Here is an 11,523-nt window from a genome sequence, read left to right on the forward strand (position 1 = left end):
AAGTTATCTGGCTAAGCCATTGATCCAGTCTCATCAATAACCCCTGGTGTTATCCCCTGCAGCTCAGCCGACCATACTGTATGATCTATTCTGAGACTTCAGATTAAACTAAATCAAGCTGGTGGTCTATTTAATATAGGCTATCTCAATAACAGATTTATAAGGGGTGCTGGGGAAAAAAGTTTGGAAGCCCTGATCTAGGTCACTGAATTGCGTCACATGACCGAGCGTAGAGAGAGGGGGAAAAAAGCAAAGACATAGGATTGTTTGTGTACGTATTTTATTTATTTACAATGAAGCTACAGAGAAAAAAACCCAATCTAGAATATTTACAAAACACCAACAGCAAGTAATATGAGTGCTGGTGAGTTGGCAAATCATTAAGAGTGGTATTTACACTGGTAATGAGTTGACAGTGAGCACATGGATAACACTATTGTTTAGTTACTTAATGTTCCCCATCAACTTCCCCCATCAATGTACATAGGGATAAAATCCTGGTTGGTCATATATTCCACATCAAAACCTGCCTTCTGTTTCGAACATCTCCCCACACCATGGAACAGCACAACCACTTAAGTCAGTCTTATAGTCATGTACACAGTAGTCCTATTTCTTCTTTAGCTGTCTTTCAACTTTAAACTTTGCTCCACATCGCATCACCACATCATGACGCAACCAAACCTTTCCCTGACATCAACTCCTTTTTCAAGGGTTATAACACAAAATTCTTATGTGAATAATTGTTTCTTCATGGTATAATACATACATCACCCAGTCCCTAGTGAGCATAGTGCTCCATAATCCTCCTCCCTGGGATTCTGGACATCGTGGAATACCTTGTTATATACATGTATGTGTGTGAACGTCTGTCGGTGTACAGTATGTCCAGAATGTGTTCAAGGAGGTTTCTAGGCACTGTTCAGAATTATTTTCAGAAACCCGGCGGATTCTGGATCTCACTGGCCATCCTGAGAATCCACTTGTCAGTATCAGTGCCTGGGCTGGCCCACAGGAAGGAAGCAGACATGACCAAGTCAGCTGACTGACCTTGAGAGGAGGGACACACACTTAGTCAAACACAATCCCACCTTCAGATGATCTATATCTATTACTAATAAGAAATAAACTACCATAACGCAACCTCGTTACAGCACTAAAATAAAGAGTAATGTGTAATAGTTCAATATTTACCTAGTAAAAAAATTCCACGCAAAGTGGAAGTCCTTCCAAAGATCCTTCACATGACAGAGCACACTCCAGTCTGGAGAACTTGGCCATTGCGGTTGGCCGTTGCCCTGTACCTAAAACAAGGGGACGCAAAGTCATCCATCAGATAGTTACAGAGGATGGCGCAAAGGCTAAATCGGGGAAATTCCCCACTGTTTAATGGTCATTCAGGCACAGTGAATGGAGGCTAGTCGTCTTTTTAGGAAAATATGGGAGTTTGTGTTAGTCCTTACGTATTAAGGTTCGCAGGCTCAGAGTGGTAGGCGTATTTGCCCGTCTCTGCGAGGGTATGGGCGTGTGCCGGCTCGCTTTGGCTGATCTTTAAGGGCTGGTGGCTCTTCGTGTCTCTGGAGCTGATTGGTAGGGTAATTTGGTTCCCTTTGGGTTCCAGCCTATCGGGATCCGGGGGGTTGTGGGAATTGGCGGGGGAGGAGACGTCGATAACCTGGATGGTGGGCATGTTGAGGGTCTGCGCCTTGACCACCAGCTCAGAGTGGGCCAGCTGCAGCTTCTTCATGTGATTGATGGCCACGGTGGCGTTAAAGGCTTGCTGTAACGACACACCGACAACAGTTGATGAGAAACATGCTAAGAGAAAAAGTACTGCATGCGCCCCCAAGGTGACAGCCATCATCATGAGTTAGGCAATGTGGTTTTATTTGGAAAAAGCTTGGGCATAGAATCTTTTATAGTGGTCTTGATATTGACTTGATTATGAGTAATCAGAGATGTTGAATAACACATAGATGTTTACAGTATTTCTTGGCCCTTAAATCAGGAAAGAGATCAGATGTGTCGTACACACAAACAACACACTGGGATTATGTCTAAAATGGGGGAGAGAGCCAGAACCCTTTCTGAGCGGTATGGGAGGAAGGCTCACCTTCCACTTGGTCTTGGCAAAGTTCTTCTGGATCTGGACACTGACAGAGTGGTAGATATCCTGGCTCCGTGCGGTATTTCCAATGATCCTGAAGGAGAGACAACCGAAAATAACATTGTAATCTCCTGACGGGTTTTAGCCTGAATCTAGTCTCGTAATCTAGACTAAATCCTGCTATATTTCACCTTTGTTTCAGCTCACTAATTCAGTCTGGCATTCCTGTCATTGAAACTGAAACCGTTTCCAGGCTAGCCTGAATACACCTCACACTGGACACCACAGAGAATATGTTGTTGTAGATGTTACAGACAAAAATAGATGAAGCAATAATGTTGTTGATCATGACACTCACCAGGGATGCCTGAGAGCCTGCTCTGTGGTGAAGCGCATCTTCGGGTTCTTCTGCATCATGTTGCGGATAAAATCTTTGGCTGATTCAGAGATGTCATCCCAGAAGGGAGAGTCAAACTCGTACTGTGCCTTCATGATCTTCGAGAACAGTCGCGTCTCAGTGTCCTCATAGAAAGGGGGATATCCACAGAGACTAGAGAAACCAAAAAATAATGCTGTGTAAGTTTGTGTCTTTACGAAATGATAGTGTGTGTGTTTGTCTCTGTGTTAAATGTCCACAAGGTGGAGCTTTAACTCCACCACTGTAACAGCATGACGATGCCTTCATCATGCTAAAGATAACCCTTGATTAGACTAACAAGCTTGAAAACCCAAAATGCACTCTTGCCTGGTCAGATACATAGTCTTTACATGCAATCAACTATACCTTACAGTAGACTGTTTTTTAAATTTTATTTTACCTTTATTTATACAGGTTTTTCTCAATGAGATAACATCTCTTTTCCAAGATAGATCTGGTCCAATATTGACATATCCGGAGGTCATCAATGAGAGCAATACTCACAGGATATAGGTGATGACTCCAATAGACCAGCAGTCCACTGCCTTGCTGTAGGGTTTCTGGGCCAAGACTTCAGGGGCTGGAGGTTGGGAAACATAGTAAGTAAGAACAATTCTCCAAGTTTAGTTCATTTTCCTCAACTAGTGTTGTATGGTATTTGACAGGCTATTAGGTTTCGTAATGTCTTTGTTGCCTCCCTTATGTGTTTGAGTGTGGTTCTTCTGACCCAGTGTATCACCCGTACACACAGTTAATTATCCGTAGAGGCCAAACGTCTCCTTCCTTACCCACATATCCTGGAGTGCCGCAGGCTGTGGACATAACACCGTTGTCCTCCATCTTGGACAGGCCAAAGTCACTGATCATGATCTTGGAGCTCTCATCCTGGCTGTAATACAGCAGGTTCTCCGGCTTGAGGTCACGGTGTACGATGCCATTCTGATGGAGGTATTGTACAGCCTGGAGCACCTGTTGGATGACCCTGCTAGCATCCTTCTCTGAGTACATCCCCCGGTCCAGGATACGGTCAAACAGCTCACCCCCAGCAACGCTACCGGTAGAAGAACAACAGCCATTAACCTTGAGCCCTTAAAGCTGACTCAACCTAACCTTAACCATGAAGTGATTGTCGGAAACATTGCTCAGCCTAACATTTGTGGATGACATATGCTCTTCAATCCATGAGCTTCTGCTCATGTTCAGGCTCAGCATTGAGAACATTCAGCATGATGCTTCTCTGTGTGACTTGAGTGCTAAGTTGCGGTCTGATCCCAAACTCAGACAGGCAGAACATTGTGGCTGTCATTAAATCAATGGGCAATAACTATTATTTGTGGAGTTTGTGCGTACACAAGGGTTTTATAGGAAATAACTATCATAATATTTTCTCCATTCTACTGTAATGGAAGGTAAAATATGTAGAACTTACAGTTGCATGACAAGGTAGTAATGAGAACGACTTTCATAGAAATCCTCCAGCCCAACGACGTTATCGTGTTTGATCCTGGGAGTGAGAAGATATAGGTCATGTTTAGAATGTGAGATGGAAAATACAATGAAACACACAGTAGCTGTATGGAAGAGTCATCCAATTTGAAATGGGACTGAATGACAATTGAACGTTTTTGAACTCCTACTTTCTCAACACGGCAATCTCGTTCTCCAGATTCTGAATACTCTTCTGCTTCTTCTTCACACACTTCATGGCAAACAGCTTGCCTGTCTTCCTCTCCTTCACCATGAACACCTCGGAGAACGCGCCCCTGGATTAACACACCAACACATAGGCAAAGGGCTGGTACCATAATTATAATAGTGCAATTACTACATAGGATCTGAGAAATCAGCTTATTTACCCTATTAGGAGGATTGACATTTTCCATAAGAAAATATGAAGGGCACCGTTAGTCAGGCCCTCATGGGCGTGATGTTATAAAACTGAGGTGATGCTGGATGTGAAATGAGATCCTGAGATGTATTTTCTGACATTAATCTTCTCCTTTTCTGTAATTTCATCAAAATTGCTACATTTTGCTGTGATGTAGGCTACAGTTATCGTGGACCTGCAGTAGGTTATAAATGTTTGCAATACACCGTTGATGGTTTCTATTGTTCTTCGGGTATCAGGTGGCCTACATGCACCCTTTGATTTTAGAGCAGAGAGAGGTGCAGGATGTCAAAACAGAATACTGTGGAAAAAGGTCCTATTAAGGCCTAAGACGGGATTGAGTGGCTTAAGGGCTCACTCAATTAAGTGTTCTGTACAGTTTCCGAGCTATCTTCAGCATTGTCTGGGATGAGCCTGATTATCCCTTACGCAACAGACACTGTGGCAGGCAGGCTTGAGGTGTGGACAAACAGGAGCATATGCAGCCATCACAAACAGACCTCTACCCCAAGCAGCGGCCAGATCATATATTGGATCACACACAACCTGGAGAGAGAGGCTGACAGAAGACACTGTACCGCAAAAGTGCTGCCTCCTTTCTGTTGGGTTACACCACTGAAGAAGGTATAAAGAACACATATGCAAGATGAGAGCACTGCAAGGTCAAATGATTGAACCAACTTAATTCAAAAGATAATTAGCAGAGATTGCTTCAACTGCAGCAGACAGTCCCAAGTTCCAACGGTCTTACAGCATGGACGCAAGCAGAGTTATTATGACAGCTGTGTCTCACACTATCTCACATTGTCTCATTAAATTCAAATGGAGCACAGAGGTAGGCCCCAGGACGTAAGTCAGACCCGCTGACGTCTTTATGTTCTCCCAAACTACGCAGCATCTTCTCCCAGAGAACCCCATGATTCTCCTTATGACCCACAAGGGATATTATCAATCAAACAGCATCCGTGGAAAGGAATTGGTATGCAAGGCAGCTATTAGTAAGCTTGTTGTCAGCTTGTTGTCTCCTCATGTACAGTTTGAAAACACAAAAGACAGACAGAATACATCATCAGCTGTTGAAATAAGCCACGATAAAGGGACCGATCAGGATAGCGATGATATCTACATGAGAGACGGGTGTGTAACGACAGACTGCAAGCCTCTGTGCTGTATGTCAGATTGCCAGGGAACTAGATTGTGTTTTTGTTGTGTTCTGTGGGTTTCAGCTTCATAAAGCCTCATCCAATGGATCTCCCTAATTCCCCGAGATAGATCCTTGTGATGGAACATAGGAAGGAAATACAGTAGGGACTGCTCTGCGCTCATTTGTTATGGTGATATGTTGATCGTCAAACACCGTAGTCTAGAAACCACTCTGTGTGCATGCTAATTAAATAAATTAGGCCTATAGAGAGGAAACAAGAGATAACACGGGGCCTTGGTTTACATACAGGTGTTTCACTGTACAGTAATCGGATCTATAGAGCACCTGTCCAAGCTTTCTCCATCCGTTTACCTGTTCTTTCTGCTCATTGATCCTTATTCCAATCTGAGAGAAAGATTATCAGTGTCAGTCTGCCCTTCACCTGATCACCCTTAGCCTGACACCAGCAGAACAAAGCTAACCCCTCCTGACTAGGCAAAGCTATCACCCTGCCCTAAGAAAAGAGAGTTGTATAATTCTGAGAAAATAATGCTACTTTTATTCTTGTATTATGCTTTCCCCATTTTTTACTTATGTTATACGTTTCTGTTTTGTGATATTTTCCCCAGATGTGATCTGTCACTTTTTGAAGTAGGTCTCTGCTGAGAACAAGTTACACCTACATGACTTATCATGCAACAATAAGTCAACGTGCCTTCATTCTGCCATAAAAATGTTTTCCTTTAACATCAAGATTCCATTCAGGAAAATTCCAAAAGAACATCCCTTCTTAGTTAAGAGGCGATGTTCTCCAAAACATATGTTCACACAAATGTTGTTTGTCTTACATGGCTTCCTCTCTTATCTGCATATCCAATCCTCGGTCCAGCCAAGTCTGTGTTCCCACAGTACAGTGATGTCAGACCTCTAGGCAGCAGTAGCCTACACACCTTTATTTACCTCTGGCCCAGCCCCAGATTCATTATCCACCACCACCGCTTCCTAAGCCTCTCAACATGACTGTTTCAGTAAGACCGGACAGCTCAGTCAAGAACATTTGATTGACCCCATGGATTAAGTCATGGTGGTTGACGCACTAAAATGAGGCAATTTTGACTGGTGCCAAATCTATCTAAATCGTTTGAAACTGTTAGTTACATTTACTCAAATTACTTAGTTACAGTCAGTGGTGGGAAAAGTACCCAACTGTCATACTTGAGTAAAAGTTAAGATAATTATATAGAAAACTACAAGTAAAAGTCACCCAGTAAAATACTACTTGAGTAAAAGTCTAAAAGTATTTGCTTTTAAATAATAATTAAGTATCAAAAGTAAATGTAATTGCTAAAATATACTTACTGTAAGTATCAAACGTAAAAGTCTAAAATAATTTCACATTCCTTGTATTAAGCAAACCAGACGGCACAATTTTCTTGTTTTTTAAATTTATGAATAGCCAGGGCACACTCCAACACTCAGACATCATTCACAATCAAAACATTTGTGTTTGGTGAGTCTGCCAGATCAGAGGCAGTAGGGATAACCAGGTATGTTATCTTGATAAGTTTGTGAATTGTACCATCTTCCTGTCCTGCTAAGCATTCGAAATGTAGTAATTTTGGGTGTCAGGGAAAATGTATGGAGTAAAAAACAAATTGAAGTAAAAGTAAAAATAGTCAAAAATATAAATAGTAAAATAAAGTACAGATACCCCAAAAAACTACTTAAGTAGTACTTTAAAGTATTTTTATGTAAAGTACTTTACACAACTGGTTACAATAACTCACATTTTCTACAAGGCCATCAAAAACATCTGGGGAAAAAATCTTTGAAGAGTTCTTGTGGAATTTTGTCAAGATTGTACCAAAGACAATCAAAATCCAGTTTTGAATTTGAAACTGAATGAATATCAAGCAAAAGATGGCTCCATAGATGACTTCTATTGGCCATTTTGTAAATGATCTGATGAGCCATCTGATGTACCAGATGTCATCAGAAGGTCTAGGACTGATACCCTCAGCGCTGCCACAGTGACTTGTCTATAAGACACCTGTAAAGCAGGTCTCATGGTAATCCAATCAAACCTACTGCATGATATGCACCTCAGCCAGTGGATAGTCATGAGGGTCACTCTCTCTTTCCTCAATGAGGTCACATGCATGTTCTAATGAGGTAGGGAAAATGGTCCTTTGGTAGGTAGGTGGGTGTGGGCTGTACTTACGAGCCAAGAACCTCCATGAAGTCAAACACCTCCTGAATGTTGTCAGTGGTCTTCTTCCAGTCAAATTCGGCTTCTTTACGACCCATGTCTGCTTCTTTAAAAGGGATTTCTGTAACAATGGGAAAAAACAGAGGAATGTCATTCAACACCAGTTTTCAGAATCGAGTATAATAATGTTGCCTACTCACATATGTTCTGCAGTGCTATTGCGAAACCCCAAAATAATAATTTCTGTATCCACACCCATACACTCTCACAATGTCCTGTTGGATTATGACATTTCTCAGAGTCATGAGAAATCAACACATTGTCTGCAGCCACACAGGTTAAACATCTGTATTCCATTGGCCCATGTACAGCACACCATAATGCCAGACAGTCTGACACCGCTGTCTGTCTAACAAGGCTGCTAAATCATTAGTTATCTGATTGAGAGATGATTGACATAGACAATGGTAAAATCATTGAGCCTCCATTATTCTCTATTACTCTGAGATGAACATCCAAACCAGCCGTAGATGCAATACCTACAGAGGTTAGCCGACGTATTTATTTTTTGCTGTTCAGAATTAGGTAACGTGGCTGATCAACCAAAACTGTTTGGGAAAGATTACTGCTATGGTAGACCTAGTTTATGCAGCCAAGTTACCCTGTAGCTTTGCCTTGTTTCCGTTATATAAGAGATTACAAACTTCTGATCCGTAGACCCTGACCTTGCCAGGAATAGTCTCAGTTTAAGAGGCAAACCAAGCCAAGGACAGGATTCAATCATTTATGGAACATGTTCAGAGCGCTTGACAGAATTAACAATCAATTTCTACATGTAAAACAACCCTTGGGAAATAAAGTGTAGCTGTTAGACCAAAGAAAAACAATTTCCTGAACATGGTAACAAACAAGCAAGATGATTTTCCTATGTGAAACTAGACAAACAAAGGGAACCATCTTGAAAGTAGGAAGCAAATTTGACATCACTACCTCTCACATTTCCTTCCCAACTATCTTCTTCGGAAGTCGGTTCCATTGATATCCAAATAGACAAAACCATAGTAGACAAATGAAAACTTCTCTGAACCTGTTAAGACTGTCGGACAAATTATCTGTCAAATCTGTCACTCAGTCAGGTAATACAGTAGCCACATGACAAGCATAAGATTTTTTTTATTTTTATTTTTAGTATATGCTAAAGCCAAAATGTTGAATAACTATTCCACTCCTCTCATGTCTAGAATTCTGGCTACTACCAACTATGATAAAAGATTAAGCTCTGTCCCTGTCTGGTCCCTCTCAGTCTCTCTCCCACAGCCACCTGTCATGCTTTTGTTCCTTTGTCTCCCTGATATCACACTGTAAAGTCCTCTGTCTACCCACATCAATATGTTGTCATTATGTGGGCATTATACAGCACAAGCAGCAACATCAGTACTTCCAGATCAGTGCAGGTTCAGTACATCCATGGAACAGTAGTGTTTCAGCATAAACAGAATTATACCATGTCATAAAATAGATATGCAGCTTCAGACATCTGTTATGGTACACACAATTCCAGAATACAATATAATGACTATTTTTTCCCAGAATTAAATAAATGCAGAGTATAAAATCCTTAGTATCAATCCTTGCTATAAGACAAAAAATCTCTAAACGGAGGTTGTAAATCTATTGATCATCACATTAGGCTACTTTAAATTCTTGGTAAGTTTAAACTTTAAAGACAGTTCTCAGACGGTGTCTTTTAAAGCTGGACTGCCTTACCTGAAAGTTTATAACAACTCAAGCCACAGGTAGTTTTGCCTTTAGGGATGCAGGCAGTCCGGCCAATGCAAGGACAACACTGGTAGAAAACGCCGTGGGAAAATGCGAGAGGACTGAGTGTTCTTTTGTATTTAAAGACCGACATTCGCTGGGACGTCGCACATCCAGTGTTTTTTTTTCTGTGCACTCAAAGCCGCTCGATGGACCAAGTTGGCTGCAGCATCACCTGCGCAATCACTCGAATTAGCCTGTTTAAAAACATCTTATTTTACACTTTTCTGATTGTAATACAATCTCAAAAATATTTTTACAGATACATTATTTAACTTGAGTTGTAGGTCTATGGGTCTTTTTGATCTGAATGTTATCCACACGCAGAATAGTCTATCATTAGGCAAAAAAATATTATGTTGAAACTACCTTTTTAATATGAAAACCCACCAGCTATATTCTAGGACGTGGTGGCAATCCTTCAATTCAGACCGAGAAGCACTTAAAAGACCGACCTCCATGAAAGAGATAGACCTACCCTGGAGGCAGTTTAGTCTACCCTGGCAGAGCGAATTTCTCTTTGACTTACCAGTGAGATACTGTAGGTGCTGAAGGTAGCTCTTCTCTGACTCTCCTGCCAAAACCTCGTTGAGGACTGGACAGATTACCGTGTCGACAGCCACGGAAATAACTCGTTTTTTCAGGTCAGAGATTAGGTCGCGCAGTTCCATCCCCGTTAACGGTTCGGGGAGGGAGGGGCCCGGTGCCGAGATGTCACAGGGGTTCATTTATTGAGCAGTGCAGTGATAGTCATCACTATATGTTCTTTCGCTCTAACGTCATATTGTTGTTTACAGATTTGAAAATAAATACTGGGACCATTTTTTGTCAAATTGGTTACAGTGGGGCAAAAAAGTATTTAGTCAGCCACCAATTGTGCAAGTTCTCCCACTTAAAAAGATGAGAGAGGCCTTCAACTATGACAGACAAAATTAGAAAAAAAAATCCAGAAAATCACATTGTAGGATTTTTTATGAATTTATTTGCAAATTATGGTGGAAAATAAGTATTTGGTCAATAACAAAAGTTTATCTCAATACTTTGTTATATACCCTTTGTTGGCAATGACAGAGGTCAAACATTTTCTGTAAGTCTTCAAGGTTTTCACACACTGTTGCTGGTATTTTGGCCCATTCCTCCATCCTCCATTCCTCCTCTAGAGCAGTGATGTTTTGGGGCTGTTGCTGGGCAACACAGACTTTCAACTCCCTCCAAAGATTTTCTATGGGGTTGAGATCTGGAGACTGGCTAGGCCACTCCAGGACCTTGAAATGCTTCTTACGAAGCCACTCCTACGTTGCCCGGGCGGTGTGTTTGGGATCATTGTCATGCTGAAAGACCCAGCCACGTATCATCTTCAATGCCCTTGCTGATAGGAGGTTTTCACTCAATCTCACGATACATGGCCCCATTCATTCTTTCCTTTACATGGATCAGTCGTCCTGGTCCCTTTGCAGAAAAACAGCCACAAAGCATGATGTTTCCACCCCCATGCTTCACAGTAGGTATGGTGTTCTTTGGATGCAACTCAGCATTCTTTGTCCTCCAAACACGACGAGTTGAGTTTTTACCAAAAAGTTATATTTTGGTATCATCTGACCATATGACATTCTCTCAATGTTCTTCTGGATCATCCAAATACTCTCTAGCAAACTTCAGACGGGCCTGGACATGCAATAATACAGGTAACGAGTGGAGGACAGAGGAGCCTCTTAAAGAAGTTGTTACAGGTCTGTGAGAGCCAGAAATCTTGCTTGTTTGTAGGTGACCAAATACTTATTTTCCACAATAATTGGCAAATAAATTCATTAAAAATCCTACAATGTGATTTTCTGGATTTTTTTTCTCATTTTGTCTGTCATAGTTGAAGTGTACCTATGATGAAAATTACAGGCCTCTCTCGTATTTTTAAGTGGGAGAACTTGCACAATTGGTGGCT

The 11,523-nt window shown here is 41.5% G+C and overlaps 1 protein-coding gene across 3 annotated transcripts; it reads right to left on the bottom strand.

The window, feature by feature from the left end:
- Window positions 1–263: 263 nt before the first annotated feature.
- Window positions 264–10,188, bottom strand: LOC139368479 (calcium/calmodulin-dependent protein kinase type 1D-like). 3 transcript variants are annotated; one of them, XM_071107408.1, is made up of 11 exons: window positions 10,114–10,188; window positions 7,779–7,887; window positions 4,163–4,288; window positions 3,955–4,029; window positions 3,314–3,576; window positions 3,030–3,105; window positions 2,466–2,657; window positions 2,114–2,201; window positions 1,464–1,780; window positions 1,195–1,304; window positions 264–1,050 (listed from the first exon to the last, which is right to left on the bottom strand). In XM_071107408.1, the coding sequence occupies exons 2-10, from the start codon at window positions 7,862–7,864 to the stop codon at window positions 1,241–1,243; spliced, it is 1,287 nt and encodes a 428-aa protein (XP_070963509.1). In that variant the 5' UTR covers window positions 7,865–7,887; window positions 10,114–10,188; the 3' UTR covers window positions 264–1,050; window positions 1,195–1,240. The 3 variants fall into 3 exon arrangements, with proteins under 3 accessions (XP_070963509.1, XP_070963510.1, XP_070963508.1); XM_071107409.1 differs by lacking the exon at window positions 10,114–10,188 and adding an exon at window positions 9,975–10,039; XM_071107407.1 differs by lacking the exon at window positions 10,114–10,188 and adding an exon at window positions 9,534–9,869.
- Between the last annotated feature and the right edge of the window lie 1,335 nt (window positions 10,189–11,523).

The sequence above is a fragment of the Oncorhynchus clarkii genome, chromosome 16 (assembly GCF_045791955.1).
Source record: "Oncorhynchus clarkii lewisi isolate Uvic-CL-2024 chromosome 16, UVic_Ocla_1.0, whole genome shotgun sequence".
NCBI lineage: Eukaryota > Metazoa > Chordata > Actinopteri > Salmoniformes > Salmonidae > Oncorhynchus > Oncorhynchus clarkii.